The sequence below is a fragment of the Streptopelia decaocto genome (assembly GCF_964273445.1).
Source record: "Streptopelia decaocto genome assembly, chromosome: 1".
Lineage (NCBI taxonomy): Eukaryota > Metazoa > Chordata > Aves > Columbiformes > Columbidae > Streptopelia > Streptopelia decaocto.
Genome location: NC_138663.1, coordinates 15,188,822 through 15,202,758, shown reverse-complemented (window position 1 = coordinate 15,202,758; position 13,937 = coordinate 15,188,822). Strand labels below are relative to the sequence as shown.

General features: G+C 38.5%; 1 protein-coding gene across 14 annotated transcripts in view; it reads left to right on the top strand.

The window, feature by feature from the left end:
• Positions 1–12,949, top strand: part of ATXN7L1 (ataxin 7 like 1) — a 115,514-nt gene extending 102,565 nt beyond the window's left edge. For 13 of the 14 annotated variants that reach the window (XM_082068768.1, XM_082068761.1, XM_082068770.1 and 10 more), the window contains 3 exons: positions 1,986–2,931; positions 6,985–7,059; positions 10,302–12,949. In XM_082068768.1, the coding sequence (XP_081924894.1) occupies positions 1,986–2,931; positions 6,985–7,059; positions 10,302–10,343 (1,063 nt within the window). In that variant the 3' untranslated portion in view covers positions 10,344–12,949. Of the gene's footprint in view, positions 1–1,985; positions 2,932–6,984; positions 7,060–9,848 lie in introns of all 14 variants that reach the window. The other variant, XM_082068767.1, reaches the window with a different exon arrangement.
• Positions 12,950–13,937: the final 988 nt, after the last annotated feature.

Genomic DNA, 13,937 nt, shown 5'->3' with positions numbered 1-13,937 from the left:
TCTGAGAAAATGTGTCACTAGTACCACTGCTATCACGAAAAACGAAAGTATAGTAGTTATATGATACGAGAAATAAACAGGCCTCACCCTGCTCCCACTAAATTCAATTGTAAATGTTTTCCCAAATTCTAGCTGTTAATGTAATCTCTAATATTTTAATGAATTCCACCCGTACTGACTTGTCTGTATAACACAGGAAGCTCACAGTGCTTAACCCCTGTTGTATTCTCCCGTTGTCCTCAGTGCTCCTCTGGACTGATCTTTTCCTGTCTTCCCCAGGCAGGAGTTTGTGTAAAGCCATTATTTTATAACTGGTGCTAGTGCAGCTCTGTAGTTGTGGCTAAAGGTACAGGGATGCAAGGCCATGTTTTGAGAATGGTAACGACATTTACAAAGTACTTTTTATCCCTGGTTCTCGAGTACTTTACAAGGTGGGTAAGAATAATTGGCCTTTCTTCAAAAATAACCTGAGGAACAGATCTGATAAGCAGCTTTGTTCACATAGCACATCACAGGCAGTAGGGGCTTCCTCGTTTCTGGCTGCACAGACTGTATGTAATCCCTTATGTAATTGTGCCATAAACAGTGTTCTGTCTGACAGTCTCCATAGGAGGAATACCAGGAAAGGACACTTGTAATTAGGATTTGATTTATGATAAAACAGCACACCCAGTGCTGCTCTTTTATCCTTCTTCTTTGAGGGCAAGAATAAGTCTTCAAAAACTGAAAAGGTGTCAGTAGTGAGGATAATAAGGGCAGAGTTATGGTGATGTGCAGGTTCTTAAAGCAAAACAGTATTCAACTGTGAATTAAATTTTAGTCTAAATAATGAGGAAAGCTCACATGATAATTTTCCTAGAAACATTATGGCAGTCTGGTTCTTTGTTAACACTGGGCTAGATAAAATAATAGAAGATGGTGGCTGAATAGGAAGGAATTTGAATACATTCCACTCATTTCACAGGTGATATTAAATTTTATTCTCAGCATATTATTCAATGAGTTATGAAGATTATTAAGCGTTGTTTAATATTTTATCAATTTTTCAATATCAGTGAAATTAATCAATAACTAACCTAGCTAATCCCATCTAAGCGGCTCTCAAATGCGCTGTTGGGAGTAGCACTGCATTGGGAAAGGGATGAGCTTTTCTCCTTTTCATCTTTAAGCTCCGTGATGAAGTGCTTCACAACCCCCCAAACTGGCTTGTTTACTATGCTCATCAAATCTAACCTGTAAGTTTAGATTGATATTGAAACTGTTCCTCAACTTGAACTTTCAAGCAAAACATATGCAATGAATGAACCAGGGTGAGTGGAATGTTTATAGGTGCCACCGTCAGGCATTTTATTTGCATTTTTAATTGTTTGGTAAAACGGGAGAGGAAAAATGAAATTAAATTTGTCACAAGGTGGTTAAATTGTAACACTGTGCATTTAACTGCTGCATGGGGCACTTGTGCTCAAGTGGAGCTCGGTTGTGGTTTGAGTTACATAGTTCAGGGCTCATGGGCCATGACAGAATTTTATAGGGAAAATTATGCTGCGTAGTTCTTGACCTGTTCATCTTCTGTTAGGTCTCTGCTGCCTTCACAGACATAATGTGCCTCATTTCAAAATTAATTTTTAGGAAAATATACTTCATGATCCAGCTTTCCTGAATCTTTACAAATTAAAACACACATGGTTTGGGTTTGTGGTTTGTATTAAATCCCAAAGAACCTCATAGTGGAATTGCAAGTTTAAAAAGAGGGGAAAAAATCGGAAGCGAAAGTATTTTTAGGCCGTTGCAGAATGCAGAGCTGATTTTGAACTGTGAATAGTTAGATATATGTGATTGGTAGAATAGGGGTCAAAACTATAATGAACTAGGTTTGCCTTTTTTAGTGAATTGCTCCTTCCCAGAAATCCTTTCCTGTCTGCATTGTTTGGCTGGAATTTTTTATGGATCTAAAACTGTTTTTTTTTTTTCCCTTCTCTGTTTAGGAAAATTCCTCCGGCAGCGGATAGTCCCATGCCTTCTCCTGCAGCACATGTCTCCACTCCTTTTCCAGCATCAGTCTTGCAGCCTTTCAGCAACCCCAGTGCGGTGTATATTCCTTCAACACCTATCAGTTCAAGAATCACTTCTTCTCCCTACATAATGACGTCAGCCATGCTATCAAATGCAGCCTTTGTGACAACGTCAGAAACTAATTCCATTATGTCACACACTACAGCTTTTCCTCACGTGGCTGCAAGCCTAAGTATCATGGACTCCACTTTTAAGGCGCCATCAGCTGTGTCACCAGTGCCAGCAGTCATCCCTTCCCCATCCCACAAGCCATCCAAAACAAAAACCAGCAAATCCTCAAAAGTCAAAGACCTGTCATCTCGGGGTGATGAGTCTTCAAGTAACAAAAAGAAAAAGCCGCAGTCATCGTCATCATCGTCCTCGTTATCTTTGCAGACTTCTTCCTCATCTTCATTTTCAGGGTCCCACAAAAAGAACTGTGTCCTGAACCCCAGTTCAACTTTGAACTCCTATCAGGCTACATCTTCCTACAACAGTATGTCTGTGCACAATACAAATAACGGAACAAGCCCACTCAGTGCCAAATCGGAGCCCTCAGGACGGACTTCACTATCGAGTAGTTCGACAGACTCAGTGAAACACATGAGCATGGTAGTGAGCAGTATTGACTCTTCTAACCTGTCTGTATCTTCTCTTGTGCACCACTCAGGGGACCACTCCCTGGGAGCGCACAACGCAGTGTCTTCTCTACCCCTTTCGTTCGACAAATCAGAAGGAAAAAAACGAAAAAACTCTAGTTCTAGTAGCAAAGCCTGTAAAATCACTAAAATGCCTGGTATGAATAGTGTTCATAGAAAGAGCACTGCCAACCTTATTTCTGCAGTGCCAGATCCTACAAGCAGCTCCATCTCTCGGCAGGTAAGGGACCCTTCCACTTATTTTTTTGCAGGTCATGTCTGACTTACATGAAATATTTCATGTGTTCTGAAAATACTGTGTGTGCTTCAGATTGCTTTTCATCGCACAACTTAACTTTCTAGGTTAATACAGAAACTTACTTGTATTTGTTTTGTATGAATCACAGAAAGATGCTTTGAGAGGTAAACAAAAAAAACCTACTTTCTTAAAATATTTTTATGAGATTTTTTAATTCAGTTAATAAAGTAGCCATTTGTATCTCTGAAAGTAAAATTGAATGTCCAGACTGGATAAATAATTTTTAGAAAGTAACTTTTTTTCTTAATTCTCATCTCTCTGAAATAAATGGTGTCATTAAAACAGGAAGATAAGAGTCAGCATTTATGTTTGTTTCTTTTCCCAGACTTGTTGCTGATTCATTTTTAAATGTTATGCAAGTCACCTCTTTCTCTTATGTAAAACGCTTGCATCTCCTGTTCCCCTGGGGAGAGTCAGAGATGCGTGACCTCAGATGCTGTATCCTGTTTGAAACTGGAAAAATTAAGAAATTAAGATCTTAACCAGTGGACATTTGGTTATCTTTTATTGTACATGTGATAAGAATGTTGAAGTCAGCACAACAGATAAGGTTACACACTCTTACTTCATTGTCTTTAGAAATAGAGCTTTGACTTCTCTTTCGGTGAGGCTTATATAAGGATAAAAGCGTGTGTGAATTAAAATTAGGTGGAAAAGCTGCCCATATGGTCTTTAGAATGATCTACAGTTTCATTCTGCTACCATGTCCAGTGCTATACAGTGCACAGAAAACACAGCTTGGCCCTGGTGTCTGGAAGACAAAACCATGGAAAATAGATTACCTCAGAAAATCCAGAGAAGGTAGCATAGGAGAATTTTGTTTGAGAAACTCTAATTTCCTAACAATATTGAGCATTAAATGGAATTTGGAAATGGAGGGGGTAAGGTCTTGGGCAAGGCAACCCACAGGTAATAGCAGGCAGGAATGGTAGTGGAAGAAGAGAATAAGCAAATTCTAGAACTGGTATAGAAGGCAGAAGAAAGGTCTCAAAGAATGGCTTAGCAGGTATATTTTCTCTGCTACTTCCAGCAGGGGTGCAACTGAGATGATTTGTTTGGCTTTTAAAAATGGGTAGTGGCACTGTCTTTCTGTTTTAAGCTTTTTAAATGTGTCCTGCATCTTTAAGTCACTGCAGTCAGTGGAGGATGCTGTAAATTCTTACTTCTGCCACGTATCTGATTTTTAAAATGTGTACCCCAAAAAATTAAATTGCCCTGAGATATATGATCTCAAATGGGAATTAAAACTAAATACAAGTTGTTACTTCGGTATAAACATTGGTAGTAGGAAATGGCTTGTATCCTCTTTACACAGTACATGGGCTGTAGCCATAGCCAGTGCAGTTCGGGGAACAGGCGCACGCAGGAGGTTCTGAGTTCAAATTCCGACTCCCCTAGTGAGTAAAGCTGTTCCAGTTTGTGATGTGTGTCAGCATGTTGGACAGTAATTGAAGTAAATAAACCACAATCGAAGGTCTTTGCTGAATATTTCTAAACTTAAAATTCATGCTAATATTTTTTTTCCTTAAGTAAAAGGTTAAATATATGTAATGAGTGTAATGATATACAGATTTTTAATCATAATATTTTTATATACATGTACAGATGCATACACATATATAGGTATACATGCATATGTATGTCTATATGTATGTAAAAGTTGGTCATACTTCCTTCTTATGCTGGCTGGTCTTTGGAGCTACACTAGTAATCAAAAGCAGGAGGTAAAGTGAAGTTGATTGTATTTCAGATGTCTGGCTGGCAGCTAGTTTTGACAAGGATACTGAATTATATGCAATAACAAAATAGACATTTCCTACTGTTTATTTATGCTATAAAGAAATGAGACTCGTACCCACTTAAGTATATGGGTCAAATAATGTTACATACTGTACATGCAAATATTAAAACTGTGGAAAATACTCAAAATCACTTTTGAGCTTTGCTGGTTTGACTTGCTGTGTTCTAGAAATGCAATCACAGTAGAAATTCCACAAAAAGATCAGTATTACTTAAAATGTTGCTCCTGTTCCTTGATGTAATAGGGCAAATTAAATTAAGAGAATAAGAATACAGAAAAATGCTCAAGTGACCAATGAGTAGGCTCAGGTGGGGTTTTTTTCTAATTCAATTCGTGCCTGGCCTAGATAGATAGTAACTGAAAGTGTTAACCACTGGGTTTTGAAGTATACTTTTAAAAGAAAAGGACTTGCATCCTGGCTGCAGCCTAATCCTTTGAAAATGGTGTTCCCAGCATTAAAGACCCAACACAAGTGGGAATCTTTCTTATTTTCACTGGGTGCTGTAACTGTTGGGTCTGTTGGTCCCAGCTCAGAACCAGGACGGGCCGTGCTGGGGCTGTGCTGCTCCTGGCTGTGCCTTGTGCGCAGTGGGGCGGGTGGCAGTCGTGGCAGCACCGGGTGAATGGAAGCCTCAGGATGCAGAATATTCCCTCTTGGCATTCTCAGATCTCAGCAAGTCAAATTTCCTAGTGGCTCTTTTCTCATTTGAAAGGTGGACATGTATTTTATTGTGGAAGGGGTTTATGAATATTATAATGGTGGATGTATAGAAGAAAGGTTTGCAGGCATGCCATGATGTTCTGAAGGGCTAGGAAAGATTTTACAAGGTTATGTGTCTTTAGTCAAGATACTGAAGAAAAGCACGTTGCTACCTAGAGAACAGCTGTGACATGGAAAACAACAAGCTAAAGGGAACAGGACAGGCAGAGTCCTGCCCTTTTAGTCTTTGTGCACCACAGGAGCTGCCTTCAGAACTGGCTGTAAATAAAAACTTTAAACATTTTTTCTGGCTAGAATGTGAATAGAGAACACTGTTTGAGTCACTGTGTGAGAAAGAGTAGATATGGAGAGGGAAACAAAGGCTACCTTACCCTTCATACGTGAAATGGCAATGTAACAAATGGTGTTGCAGAAGGAAAGGAGAAACCTGTGATGTTGGTGAAAACCCCGCCAGCCAACGCCACAGTCCCATCTATTCAGTAAGAAACTTGCAGCTGCATTTCTCACTGTTTAGAAGACAGGCCCTTGCTGCCTCTCCATCAAGTGATTAAAGCTGATGTTCCTTGAAGTCCATTGACCTCGTGAATAACTATTCAAAATCCAGTCATCTGCCAGTTGCAGGCAGGTGTCCATGGTTGGTTTTTATCAGCCTTGTAACCCCTGAGGAACTGCTGCTGTGACTCAACAGCTGTCTTCCCTTTTGTATCGCAACAGAGATATCTGCACTATGTTTGTGGGTCGTTGTAGAAAAAACTAAGCCAGGCTGCACTTGCAGAGTGCTGTAATCTCTCCAGTATTGAAATGTGCAGATTGAATATTGTAGTATTTTAACTAAGTATTTTTAAAATGTATGTGTACTATGAGTTTGCACTCCAAAGAAATTCTTTGATGCAGTAAATTGATACAATTGCAAATTTAAACTTCTGGAGTTTGATTCTTCTGATTAATATTTGCTTTATTGGGCAATGACAAATGAAGGCTCTATGTGGAAGAAAAAAATAATAACTTAGGGCATGCTATGGTGCTTGGCCGCTTGCTTTAAACTCCCCAGGAATGGAGAGGGTCCCCGGGGCCAAGTCCATGACCTTGAGCACTCTTTGCTCCCTTGTTGCTGAGTAGCTGCACTAAGTGACTCCAGTAACTAGAAAAACGAGTATTTTGGTCTAGAGAGGTGAGGTTTTATAATCTGTATTCCTCCAATAACTGTTTCCTATGTTGTTTTCTGACCTGTAATAGTATTTATGTGCCTTTTGAGAGTTTACTTAAAGTATACAGGCTCTGAGAGATAATTATTACTTTTCTGAAGAAGCGTATCCTTTGCAATAGCAAAATATCTGTGTTCCAAATGCAAAGCAATTAGTACCACTTCACACAGGAAAGGGAAGCCCATTACCAGCATCTCCATTCAACTGACAAATATGCCTCTCAATACTGCTCAATTAATGTCTTTCAGATTGGAAAAAATAGCAGTGTAGCTTTGTCACAATCCAGTCCTTCGAGTACATCAAACCCCGTACACAACAGACAAGTAAGTTGCTTTGGGAAAAAAAAGCGTACTTAAGTAGTCTGTAAGCGGTTTTGAAATCTTTTATATTGTAACACCTTAAAATGCAAATTCATGATGAATACAATTCTGTATAGAAACTGTCTGTCAGTGAATTAATATTAGATTTCTCCTCTCACTTATTTTTTTCCAGCTGTTTTCCCCTCTGAGATTTATGAATAACAAGTTTTCCTCTTGTGTTTTACTACCTGCAGTACACCTCAGGTTGGCTTATGTGCTGCGCACTGGCTGTTGCTTTGGTGATATCAATGCAGCAGCAGCAGAAGCTGTGCAGGACCCAGCTAAGCTGATGTGTTTTTTCTGTCCAGCTTCCCCTGCTGAGATGACACAGCACAGTCCCCAGACTGGCATAGAGGGGACAGCATTTAAAAATAGGCCAGAAGTGACAGCAGCACAAGGACAACAGAAGTGGGACAGAGAAGGCAGGGCACTTGACTATTCAGAGAAACTAATCTGAAAGCATAACTAAGCTAAGCATGATCTGAGTTCTTAGACTTCCTTAGCACTTCCACCACACCTGTTTATCACACAGACTGCTAGTCAGAGAATTATAATAAATGCTGTAACTCAGCTTTTTTGTGAGGACAGGTGCTTAACCCATGATCCAGCCCTCATCTGTCAGGAGGACTGATAGACTAGTTGATTTTTCTTAATATGGCATCTACTGTGTGACTCTCCAAGTTGAGTAGTTTATCAAGAATTCATTATCAAGATTCTTGATATGCAAAGGTTTCCCACCTTAGCAAGGTGTAATCACAAGTAAACAAAAATTCCAGAGGATTTTTCTGTACAACCAGTCAGTATTTTAGAATTCTGTTACATATTCTGACTAAGTCATACAGGAGTAGTTATTCAAAATGGCTGTGCTGCTTAGTTTGTGCTGTGTAGACACAGCAAAAGAACAGTATGCTTGTAGTAATGATAACCCACAACCGTATCCCCATTAAACATGTTTTAAATCACTCACATATTGAGATGAACTGCCAAACAGGATTTTTTCCCTCTTGGTGCTGAATGCGAAGCTGTATTTGTATGGCAGAACTACTCTGAAGGGAAAAAAGTGGACAGTTTCTTCATATTCATAGTGACTGACATTTTGCTGTGTGAGACAGTCATTCAGCTGCCAGGAACAAACATGGGATAAAGCTGTTCTGAAGTGGAAAACTGGTTTTGCTTTAGCCTCCTGCGTTAGTATAAAACACACAGTACCTGAGGAGCAGAGCTTGTGGGGATCTGTTGCCTTAACGGAACTAAACATTAATTTTGTGGCAGCCTTATGTAAACAGAGGCTATTGCTGAGCTTTTCAGCTGCCTGTTTCTGTAACTTTATCAAAAATAGAAGTGTTTGTTTGTTTAAGCTCCACAAACTCTTTCTTGTTAAAAATATGTTTCAGTCACTTCGGTACTTGAGTATGGAGCTTGGAATACAAATAAAAAATCAAGATGTTCTAAGTTTTATTAAACTTTTTTTTTAAACTCTAACACAGGATTTTAGTATTTGGTACCATGAATAATGATTACCTGTCTAATGAATGCTTGCCACTGTCAAAATAAATCTGAGCTGCTTTGTTGACAGCTTTCATCTCCAGTCTAGCAACTGAATGGTCTCTAAACAAAATTTTAGTCTTAAACTGTGCTATAATATTTCTTTGTAAAGGTGTTATTAATCAGGTCACAGTAAGTGGATCTGCAAGTATTTGTTATGGCAGTTAAGATATTACCGGGGGAACCTGAGCTCTCTTGTTTTTAATGTTACTGTTACAACCATGATAACCAGGGAGCCCCAGTGAAGCAGCAAGGTCTGCAGGCAGAGACAGTCTCTGCTGTACACTGGGGTTTATAGTTGGAAAAAACAGGCCAGTTTTCATGAATACAAACCTGAAAGGCTTTCAGCAATGCAGTTTGAAGCAGAATTGCAGCTGCCAAGGTAAATGTGAGTACAGAGCAGTTACTCCGGGTTGCCTCCAGTGTGTTACCTCCTCGGGCAACCTGTCAGGGCAAGCTGCTGGTGCAGAGGGGTTGGATGGGAGCAGATTGTTGCTTCTCCAGAGGAGGCAGAGGGTTTCTCAACACGGGGTTAAGTGACTGGGTGGAAGGAGGCACTGTGGAGCTGGCGGTGGCTGTGAAGCCAGGCTGGTTGAAGCCGTGCTGGCCCACGGGCAGTCCTGCGGGGAACGCTGGCTTCCGGCCACAGGTGGCCAGCCAGAGCCCAGGGGACATGGGCAGTGCTGTGCCAGCCACCAGCCACCCATTGCTGGGTGTTTGCCATGATGGAGCTGTGAGATAAAGATGCCCAAGGGTGGTTTTGATTTCGCACAATTAGTTTCTTTTGGTGATTTGCCGCATTTGTTAAGTACACTGTGCTCTGGGGTTCTCCTGTGGGGAGTGGCGGCTGCCAGGATAACTGTGGGCCTGTCTGCTCTCTCCCCTCGCACTAAACTCAGTCGATTAAACTCCAACAAATTGTTCTCATTTCATGTTTAATTTGAATGTTGCTACATCTGTTTGAGACCTGAACAGGGGCTTGTATACATAAAAACATGCCTGTTTTTCCAACTACTGTTGCTTTAATGAAAAAAATATTACTCTTCCTTATAAAAGCTACTTGGTTTTTAACAAGCATTAATGGAACGGTAGTTTTGCAGTCAAATTATTTGTGCCTGTCAATACAGATTATGTATTAAAAGCTTGTTTTCTCCAGATTTTATCCTTGTTCTAGGTTTATAACTAATCAAGTGTTTTTGTCTTCATAGTGCTTTTAGGTGCCTGAATGTGTTAACACTTCAAGACCTCAGTATGCGGTGGTTTTTAAATACTGAGTAACTAGATCATTTTGTTAAGGGAAGGTGACAACGTGTATGCTGTGTGGGGATTCCTTGTGCATGAAAACATGCTGTGTAGAGGAAAAGATTCTTCAGAGTTGTCGTCTAATTGCTGCTCTTTACTTGTAATGATACACCAAGTTAATGAACATGAGATTCACCAAAGCTTACTAAAATCAGGCAGTCCCCAAAGGAAGTATGTTGTTTATTCAAAGCAGTTCCTTTTCTTAAAGGTCTAATGTAATCAGTAAACAAGAGGGAATTTAATTCAGGGACTTGAAATAAATTCCTGCCTTGAGTTCTGTCAGATGCAGATGTTATTAAAGTATTATATACTGAAAGACATTTTGTGATTTTTGAACCTGGCTCTGGTTTCTCTTTTAGAAGACATCAAACCGGACTGGTAGAATAAGGACTCTTCCATAACAAGGAAAAGGAACCAGCCTATAATCTCTAGCTCTCAGCAGCCCTACTCCACAGGGTTTTTCTTTTCTATGTCCTGCAGATGGATTTAATCTTTTATGAATTTGTGGTTTTAAAGATAATTAAATTTACAGAAAACTGTAATAGTGATTTGTTTAGTTTTTCACTTGTATTTGCCACTGATCTGTGCATTCTGCTTGGTTATGTTTCATGCCTTTTAAAGCTGTTAGCATTGCAATGCTCCCTTTGTTTCCTTACCAGAACACAGCGGACATTCCAAGAAAAAAATCCAGATCATGATTTGAATTTATTTAAAGGATCTCCAAATTTTTTCATTAAATTAAAATTACAGTAATTCTGTATTTAAGCTTGTCCTATGGATAAAAATTGAGTGCATTTCTTAGTAATTTGCAAACAGCTGGGGCACTGCAACTGTAGGGACTAATCCTGACTGGTGCTCTGTACCTACAGCATTTAATAATTTCAGTGGGAATTCTGAGTGTTCAGCCTCTTCCAGGATCAGGCTCTTAAGGAATCTATACTTCAATCAATGCATAGAGGATTTTTGCACCAAACTGTAATTAATGTTATCAGGGGCTCAACATGCAAAATCCCCGTCTCTTGGGGGATTTCTAGACCCTTAAGATCACAGCACTTGATAACTTCAGTGAACAGTTTGGGTTTGCAAGGACAGGACTTGAGCAGATTGGCCTGCATTAACAGAATTGCACTGACAGTGTTTCTTATAGGATTACTGAAGAATTTTTTAATAAAATATAGATTTTATAATCAGGAAGCCAATACTAGGTACTGGAACAATAGTACAGAGGAGTTAATTTTTATTTCTACAGTGTTAAAAGTGCACTTATATGCTGGTTTATTTACATCTTGGGGAAAGGCGAGAGACTGCAAATAGGGAGATTATTACTACTTTCTTTTTTAAAAAAAGAAGGCTTAAGGCAAATTTTAAGACTAAAAATGTTTAAGCAATTATAAACAAGGCTAGACCCTTTGAAAAAAGTTTAGAAATATTCTTAAAATAAATTTTTATAGTGTTAATTTTGTAATAATTTATGTTTTGCTATACTTCAGAGCTAACTGACCGGTATAGTTTCAGAAACAGTATGAAACTTAGGAAAGTTTAAGCAATGTTTATATTTTTAAAATGTTCTTTGAATTATGTTTTTATTGTACATTTCTTCAGACTGAAAAATGTGTACATATCTTTGTTATTTTTGCACAATTTTTGTCTTGTTCAGTTTTAGGAGCAGTACTATGTTGATTTTTTTAATTTATTTTGAGTTATAAAACTGCAGGAGTTGAAAAATCTCAGTAACAACGTCATCCTCTGTAATCAATGAACTGCTATTTCTAGTTGTTGAGGGAAAACAGTGGTTGTGAGATTCAGTGGTTGCTTCTGAGAAATAATGCTAATCAGTGACTGAAGGAGCAATGTTGTAGTTTTAGGAAGCTTTAGCTCTTTCCATGCGTCTTTTCATTGGAAAGCTGGAATATGGAGCCTGTCCTTTGAATGCTGCTTGATTTTTTTTCAACTGGCTTACGCCTGACAGCATTTCAGGAAAGTTAAGCACCGAGTAAAATCCCACAGTGTTCTTTCATCATCAAAGAATCATTAACTAATTATCTGTATCAAAAAAAAAATCAGCCTGAAAAGTGAAATGGAAGTAAATCTTTGGAAAAAAATGGATACAAACTGGACCAGCCTATAATGCATTATTAGTGTAGCATTCGCTCAGTAGTTCTTTTTCTTCCCCATTTGCCTGAAAATCTTGTGATTTGTTTCCAGCAATAGAGGCTCAGAAGCTTTGGTTGTTACACATACGCAATGCATAGGCCCGTCAGCCATAAAAAGCGACTTGGATAACTTGTATGCCTTCTTTTGTATTGATGTAACAATTGTACATAGTGCTGATTGACCTTTGTAGAGAATAGTTTATACAGCATATTCTATTATTGCTGATTCTCAGTGAACTATTGTTTTAAAAAAAAAAAAGAAAAAAAGAAATTTTTCTATTTACACCTTATATTTTGTTATGCTGTTGACCCATGGCACTTTAACAAAACTCTGTGGGTTTTGCATAGCTGGTCAGTCATGGGATATATTAAATAACTGTTGTTGCACAGAAATGAATTTGCACCTGCTCTATTGTGCTTTCCTACTACAGATTTTAGAACCTTTTCCAGAAGACTTTTGAAGAAAGCATGTCCAATCATTCTAAGAAAAAAAAATGCCATACTTGTACAGCCAATTTCTTTTCTACAATCCATATTTTGTAACACTAAGTATTTTCATTCTTTGTCCTGCACCTTTATGTATTAGCAGTATCAAATAGAATTCATTCCATGCTTGTGATAATTGTAAGCAGAATAAATGTCTAAAGTAGGTGTAAATAGTAAATTCTATGGCTTACAGTTTTAAAAAGGAAAACCAGAACAAACATGTATCTGATTGATACTGCCATGGTTCAACACCGGGCCTGGAGATATTCTCTAGTGAGCGATTGTATTTTTTGTTTTTTGCTTTATTATTATTATTTTTTTTTGTAACATGGCTTTGTAAATAAAATAATTTATATGTTTGTAAGAAACAGATAGAGTTTGTCATTATTTATCTTTGCAAAGCAAAAATGGTATCTATTGCATATATATATATATATATGCATATGTATTCTTTCCCTTTTTCTTCTTCTGAAGTACACATTGCAGGCAGCCAGTACTGAGAATGTGACTGGGAGTTCAAAAGGCCTTCCCAGCTCTCTGTAGAGGGCAGAAGTGCTCTGGGATGATTTGTGACATTTGTGTCTAAAATATTTCTATATTTACATGTCCAGACATGTGTGACGATCAGCTAGTGAGGTGTCTGCATGGATAAATCATTTTTAAATTCCTTTGCTTAGCCGAATGCATTTTCTCATTCCTTATCAATGTAAGAATTAACTTTGGTAAAGCTGCTAGATTTAGGAATTCTCACTTCAATGGGCAGTACAAATTTATAACCAGTCTCTTTATCACTGTTAATGCTAAAAATGCAGCTTTTATCTAGGCGTTAAGATTCTTGTTCTGTGTAAAGCCTGTTCCAATTACAGATCAAATGAGATTTAAATTGTTCGTTGGCTTGTCAGCTCTGCAGAGAGGATTGCGGTTTTTTTCTCTCACTGCAAACATCTTCTGCAATTCTGGGGAAGATGCACATTTTAATGCTCCTTTTCTGAAGTATCTGGAAACTTAGCCTTGGAGATCCTGTAGGGAAGCCGCTCACAAATATGGTGTGATCTTTTTTAAAAGTAAGAAGTTTGGGCTGCAAACTGGTTTTGTATGCAAACACTCAGAAGTGGCAGAGGAGATAAAGCTGGCTTGTGTTACAGGAAACAGTTAACTGAAGGAGGAAAATGTTACCTTCTAGGCAGACAGCTTTTTGTGTAACATCTTGCATGTTATATGCATGTGGCAAATCTAATCCTGAACTTCCTCTTCACTGCCCAATTTGTGCCTTGGTCTGAGCTGTTTATATCTTGAAAACTTTTTTTTGTTCTATCTTGGGTTTATCTTTTCTAGTATAGAAAACCAGAACATCAT